This window comes from Chaetura pelagica, unplaced genomic scaffold, assembly GCF_000747805.2.
Source record: "Chaetura pelagica isolate M959 unplaced genomic scaffold, ChaPel_1.0 scaffold313, whole genome shotgun sequence".
Lineage (NCBI taxonomy): Eukaryota > Metazoa > Chordata > Aves > Apodiformes > Apodidae > Chaetura > Chaetura pelagica.
In genome coordinates, this window is record NW_009952802.1 from 138827 (window position 1) to 145866 (window position 7040).

Below are 7040 nucleotides of genomic sequence, written 5' to 3' on the forward strand. Positions count from 1 at the left end.
GGTGCCCCCCGGGTACCGCCGTGTCCCCTGCACCTTTCTCGGGTGGGCGGCAGCACCAAACTTCCTCCCTTTGTCTGGGCGGCCGCGGCTGGTCTGCACCCAGCCTGTCATTAAGTCCCGGCAAGCTGTCATCTAGCTTGGGCGGACTGTGATTTCCCCCGAGCCCCTGAGGAGGACAGAGGAGGGGAAGAGTTAATGGTTGCTTTGACCTTTGGAATGACTTCAGATACTTAGATCATCCCCCCGCCGGCTGACACACACATCCACTCACCCTATCCCCTCGTCCTCGTTCCCCCGCTTCGTGCTCCCACGGGGACACCACAAAGAGCAGATGTCCGCGTTTCCTTTTTTTTTTTTCATCTACGCTTTCCACCTTAACGTCGAGGGCGAGGAGATCGGCAAACTAATCAATCTCTGCCGAGATCAAGGGCTGAAAGGCAGCTTGGGCTCTGGGAAGGCGAGAGGAGCGAGACCCCAGAGGAGTCTGACTCCACTGGCTTCCCTCCTGGTGAGGTACGGGACCCACCATCAACAGCTGCCTTGCTTTGGCACCAAGTCAAGCACAGACTCATAGGGCACAAAAGTGCTTCTTTTATGTATCCTCTCCACGTCCCCAAATGGGTGCTGGGAACAGGTGCTCTCTAGCTGCAGGCCTCCAAGGTAGATACAGCTCTTCAATCCTGTCCTAGCCTGCAAGCAGCACCTCAGCCTAATCTCTCTATCTGCAGCGTGCTGTGCACATCTGTAACACTCTGCAGAATCAGGGCCATGGTGGTGGGATGTGCAGAGGATGGCAGACCAGCATCTGCCTCTGTAGCTCCCAGGGGCTGCTTCCAGACCATAATGCTTCTGTAAAGAACAAATTAACCAATGCAACAAACATTTCAAAAATTAGTATTGCCATGTAAATGACTACATTAACATAACTGTGAGGTTATACTTGTGAAATATTTAATACACTGAAGTTCTGCAGGTGTTCTTTCTTCTTTTTCCATTTTTCTGGAAATGGTGATACCTGCAAACAAAAGTTCATTTCTCAACCTCCTGCTGTTTCTTCTTCTGCATTTCAATATTTTATCATCACCAAAAATTCTTGACTGGAGTCAGTAAGTTCCAAAGTGAGGAGTTATGTATCAGGGAGGTCACATGACATTTTTTGGGCATTGGTCCAGGACTATTCAACATTTTTAAATTTAAATATTTTCTCAGTTACTTTAAGCTGGTTGTAAAGTTAAGACAGTCCAAAAAAAATTAAAGAGAGGGAGAAAAAAGAAGTCATATTTTAATTTTAAAAAGAACCTGTTATTTATATCCCGCTTTTTCTTGGGTGACTTTACTTTTCACTTGAGCCTAGTAGATACCTGTTGAGCACCACCAAATTTTTTACTGACTTCACTGGGACCTGTTCAAGCCCTAGATTTGCATATATGTCTGGGTCCAAACTCCCAGATTCCTCTGGGAGAGGTGCTAAAGTTGAGATATGGGATAAGGAATGCAGTTTGGATAAAAACCTCAGACACTCTCATTTAAAAAGTGTTAGCTTGTCAATGAAAAGGCATATGGTGCATGAGAGCCCAGTGTAATGTTCTCCCACGCTGCAGCATAACTCCAACTGTCTGGCTATATAGCCTAGGAAAAATAAGAATGCTTGGAAGGGTTACTGGTAATTAAATGGTACATCTCACTGCTTGTCTCCTGTGTTGTCTTTGATTTCCCAGATGATGGGAGAAGTTGGCTAAGCTTCCACAGTGCCCTGTTTCACCAAACAAGGATCTAGGCTTTCCAGGAAGGTACAAATTACCCCATGCAGATTACCCCATAGATATGAAGCCTTTCCTCTTTACATTTGAAAACTGCAGTGACTCAGTAGTGCAATAACGGAAACACAGATGAGTCATGCCTCATGCAAGAAGAGGAGCCCTCTTCTAGTCTGAGAATCTTGAAGCAAAAGGATCGATCACTTAAATGAATTGCCTTCTTTTTCCTCTCAGTTTTGCCCTCTTAGCCCCTTTTTACAGTTACGCCGTTGCCTTTAAACAAGAAAGCCTGTTAGCGTGTCCTGAGTTGCAGATGACGCTAAATCCCTGTCAAACACTTCTGACCTGGAAATCGCAAAGCTGACCTTTCCCAACTGAGAGACAGAGACCCACAAATCCTCAATTAGCTTTAAGGTACAACACAAGTTTTGTACATTTTGACTGAAATGAAATTGATGTAAAAAGACATGGTCCTCTTGAGTCTGGGAGCTGCAAGCTGCTTTCATTGAGGTTGCATTTCACCCCTTCGGTTTGTCCATGAAACCTTTTATGACCCTTCAAGTAGTAACCTTCTTAGTTGAGGAGTCTTGGTTATATACCATTTTAGCTGCATAAGAAGTGCTGCTGTAAGTATTATAAGGACTCATATGAAGGAATAGCTTGAGAGACATGGAGATACTGACAAAGTTGTTAATAATTTTATCCACATGCCCTTCAAGCTGTCTTATAGAAAGGTTCTGTTTTACATCACCTCTTTTTCAATTCTCAGTAATATTACTAGGGGTAGAAAACCATTAATCCAAGGTGTCAACAGTCAACAAATTAGTCCTGTATCTGCCTACAGCCACTGACAGTCAAGGCCTAGTAGAGATGTTCTACCCGACACCACCCCTCTTTCACCATTAACTTAACTCTTACTCCTTGGAAAAGAAAATAAAATTCTGGTCAGCTTTTATTTTTCTGGTGCTAGGAGTGTCTGACAGTTCTATGCAATTGCACAGGGGAGACAGCAATTGCTATGAGAGATACCAGTTTTTTTTAGAAAATTATAGGAAGTGCCAATCAAACACAAGAAAATGGACTGGTCGAAATGCTCTAAAGTAATATCAACCAAAAAACATTTGATGGACTTGTTTATCAACACAGGTTTATTTCTGGCAACTAGACCCAGGTTTGGGTAATTTCCTATCCAAGATGCTACCTGTAGCAACACACTTCTTATATGGGACAGTTTTATCACTTCTGAGAATTGAAAGCCTCTATTAACTTAGTGGGACATTTTTAATATGCATATCAGTAAGATCAAGCTTGCCTGCAACAGGAGGTTGTTCAAATCTTTATCCCTCCAAAATCTATTTGCAATACTTTTCTGCTTCTCAAATCCACCATGGTTTATTGGTCTTGTCAGCAGTTTTAATACTACAAATATTATTATTACAATGTTTAATCTATTAATTTTAAAGCTTTCCTATAGTGACATATTAAAACCACTGAAGACATTTCTAAAGTGCTCATTATTAAATAAAATACTCATTATAAGTTATTTTGCAAATAACTCTTAAAGATGAATATTTTTGGCTAGCATTCTGGAAAGGACTAGATAACAGCAGCATTTGGAAGAAGTTACACAGCTGTTGACCCCTGCCTGCCTTAAAAAAGTGGCATGGTCAAAATTGTCCCTTATTTGGACTATGTGTCTTTACGTGGCTTGCATGCTATGAAAGCCCATTCAGATGGACTCCTCCTGGCAGCTGTTTTGACTGACTCTAACTTGCTTGTTGATATTGAAATGGGTTTGTGGTTGATAAATAAGCCAACATCACCATTATTGGTGCATCGTTCCTGCCAGCCTTAGTAGATGTGCTGGGAACTGAGTGCTTCTGGAGACTGAGCTCACTTCTTCATCCTTCTCATATTGCATGTGGCAAAGGCAGTAGTGGGAAGCTTGCTGCGGGCTGCACATTCTCTCATTTCCACAGCTGGCATTTCCTCCACACACAGCTGGCACTTCTAAGGACTCCAGTCCAAAGTTTTTGTAGGCCCTACATTATTTATTTAAAGGTCAAGTAACGTTTACCTCAGAAAAAAACAAAAAGTATTTTCACAATGAAGACACGGGCTGGTGTTTCTCAGTGCACAAGTTCCTGGATGGCATTAGTCAGGTTGTGCCTCTGTGCCCCTCACAAGCCACCACTGTGTGTGACCACCTGTAGTTGTTGTAATTGGCCAGGTTTAGAAGAAAAATATCTTTGGTTACAACAAAATAATAAAATTAAAGCAGTCATATTTGGTAAGAAATGCAAATCTATTTTGTGTGAACCACTGTAGCTTTAAGGCAAAATGTTTTACTTGCTTCTTTATGGTCAATGACATCTTCTTCAACTACAGCCATGTGGGAGCGAAGGAGACGCCTTTGGCTTGGGGTTTGTGTTTTTATAAGTGGCATGTGTATGTAATGTATTAAGTATATAACAGTTCCAGCAGGCTGAAGATTTTACATTTGACATCAGCCTCGTTTTTCTGTAAGAGCTAAGGAGGCAGCCAGGACGGGTAACAATGTTAAAGCTGGTTTGGGCACTGCTTAAATAGCAGTATCCTTTTAGTGTAACAACACAAGAATACTGTGAATTTGTGGGTACCATATCAAATTGATGTAGGAAACTGTCTGAAGCCTGCATAGAAATCAGATTGTTAGGGTATCCATTTATGGAGGAGGAAAAGAGATTTCTGCAAGATTAATCATATATAAAAATGTATCAGATAATAAAAGTGTACTTCTTGACTATATTGCATGATCAAGAGGAGGAGTGAGTTTACTGATCAAAAGAAGCTATGACATTGTCCAGTCAGGAGAGAAAGGAAGCACAAGTGAGAAGTCATATTTCCTACGTATTGACCTACAGAATAAACTGGAATGGTGTCCTCACCTTCTTACAACTATTGCAAGAAATGAACTCATGTAAACCATAACATAAGTGAATAATTGTGACCATTGAACCTGCTATGAATTTTGTTTAAAACCACATGTTGGGTGGAGACAGTGCTGTGCAGGAAGTATCAGATGTTAGTATAGTAAGTATCAGACTCTTATCCTTTTTTTTTTTTTTTTTCAGAACAGCAGCAAGATAATCAGAGGAAGGGTAAGATGGTAAACTTTCCTTATAAAAAATTACACTTGTTATAAAAATACATTTTTAGAGTGCAAGATATACACATGATGTATTCTACAGCTGTTCTTTCAGAAGGCTAGAAGTCCTGAAAAACTCTGGAGTCTAGTTTCTATGAGGAGCAGCAGACATTTAATTAATCTCAGTCCTAGGATTTTACAGCCAATATGTGGTCTCTGAACATCTCTGCTCTAGTTAGCAGAACATCTGTAGTAGAAAAACAGAACTTGACTAAATTCAAGTATTCTTGTACCCCTTCAAACCTTACTGCTTTTTATCATCATTTCTTTAAATATTTTTCCAAAGATTTGTATGTTCATTTTCTCCCTGTCCTCCCAGCTCCATTCTTGAATCCACCCTTTCAGGCAGCTATGTGCCTTAAAATTTTTTAATGAGCCACATCTAAACAAAAACTAATTCAATACTGATTGAGCAGGAAAATAGTGTCTATTCACTTCTACCCCAATCTTGTTTGTTCTTCTTTGCACATAGGCTGGATATATGTTCTTGGATGTATTCTGAAATACCTGGATCTGAAATACTGGAGCACTTATAATTAAAAAAAAAAATGCCTTAAATGCTCTTATTATTTTTTAATTTTTTTTTTACTTTTTTTTTTTTTTTCAGTCAAGTTCTCAGTTGATGCAAATTGGGATGGTTCCATGTGGGCAAACTGTTAGAAGCATAGCTTTATGAATTTACACATCTATAAATGATATTCCAGTACTGTAGGTGGAATATCTTTTTCCATGTCATCTGAGGCATAAACCAGAGAATGTAATTCCCCAGACTTCAAAGTTAAAAATGTAAGAGTGATTAAAGAGAAATTTAAAACAAACATTCACTTGCCAGATCTCACCTGGCATTAATACACACGCTGCACTGCTTAAGGTATCAAGTTCTCACTGCCGTGTGCATGGATTTTTCCATCTGAGTCCTTGAAACTAGGGGAGAGACAACTTTGCAGGTCCTCTGAGGCTGCTGCTGGGGGCAACACTCTCAGGTGGCACCACTGCCCAGTACAAAGCTTCTTCTGGCTTGTCTTTGCTCGAAATAGAAATCTTTACCATGAAAGTGAAATGTGGAGACCCTGCAACTTGCCCTCGCCACATGTACTTCTGTAACATTAATCCACATGTAGGATCATCTTGTGACCACTTCTTTACCTTGCACGTTGTCTAAGAAGGCATGCAAGTGTGCACAGGGTGCATCTAGGGTAGGAGCATGAATGTGCTTTTGGAGTGACTTTTGTTTGCACCAGGTACGGGGTACGGAGCACATAAATAGCACTCCTCTGGCATGAAGCTAAACCAGAAGATATGTTCCCCTGGACATAAAAGGCACAAGACTGGACTAGAATTAGACAAAAGAAATCCGCCTAAAGCCATACTGAATGGATGTCACATCCTTAGCACCAATTGCTCTTCTGTCCATATCTCCTCCTATCCAGCTGCAATACTTCCTAGAGCGGACAGTCCTGCTACTGTTGTTGAGGCACATCAGAAGGACACAAACAGACTGCATTGCCAGCTGAAGGCTGCATAATATTCCTTTCCAGATGCAAATGTTTTAGACATTTCTGCAGGCTAGGATGCTCTGTGAAGAAATTATAAGAGAAAACATATGTAAAACAGGGAGGTAGTTTTACGAATGTATTTTACTGTCAGCAAAATAGTGGAAAGCATACATTTTAATGATCAGCACGTATCTTGTATTGCACGCCCTTCTGTCAAAAGGGCCAGAGGTCCATGTAACATTTAAATGCTATGTTAGTCTTGTTTTAAGGGATTAAATGAGTCTCAAATGGTGCATAAGGCTTATGCTGGTCTTGGACATACGGGCACAACTCACCATGAAAGAAGAGACCAGAAGTAAGTCTCATCACAGCTGCAATATTCATTTCTGGAATGCACCCAGCAGGTCTTATCCAAGCCACTACAGACAGGCAGTTTTGAGTTTTTCCAGTTCCTAATGATTACACAGTATCCTGGAGTCAGTTGGACAATTTCCACTGAGAGTGAAACCCTTTGTATTTAATATCCCCCTAAAATAAAAGTCATATAAGAGAAGGGCCTCAGTCTTTTTCTTCTTTTATTGCTGTTGTTGAAAAGGTTGA

The 7040-nt window shown here is 40.8% G+C and overlaps 1 protein-coding gene across 1 annotated transcript in view; it reads right to left on the reverse strand.

Moving 5' to 3' along the window:
• Nucleotides 1–360, reverse strand: part of ADAMTS5 (ADAM metallopeptidase with thrombospondin type 1 motif, 5) — a 39966-nt gene extending 39606 nt beyond the window's left edge. The window contains exon 1 of the mRNA XM_009994989.1: nucleotides 272–360. Within this exon, the coding sequence (XP_009993291.1) occupies nucleotides 272–360 (89 nt within the window). The remainder of the gene's footprint in view (nucleotides 1–271) is intronic.
• Between the last annotated feature and the right edge of the window lie 6680 nt (nucleotides 361–7040).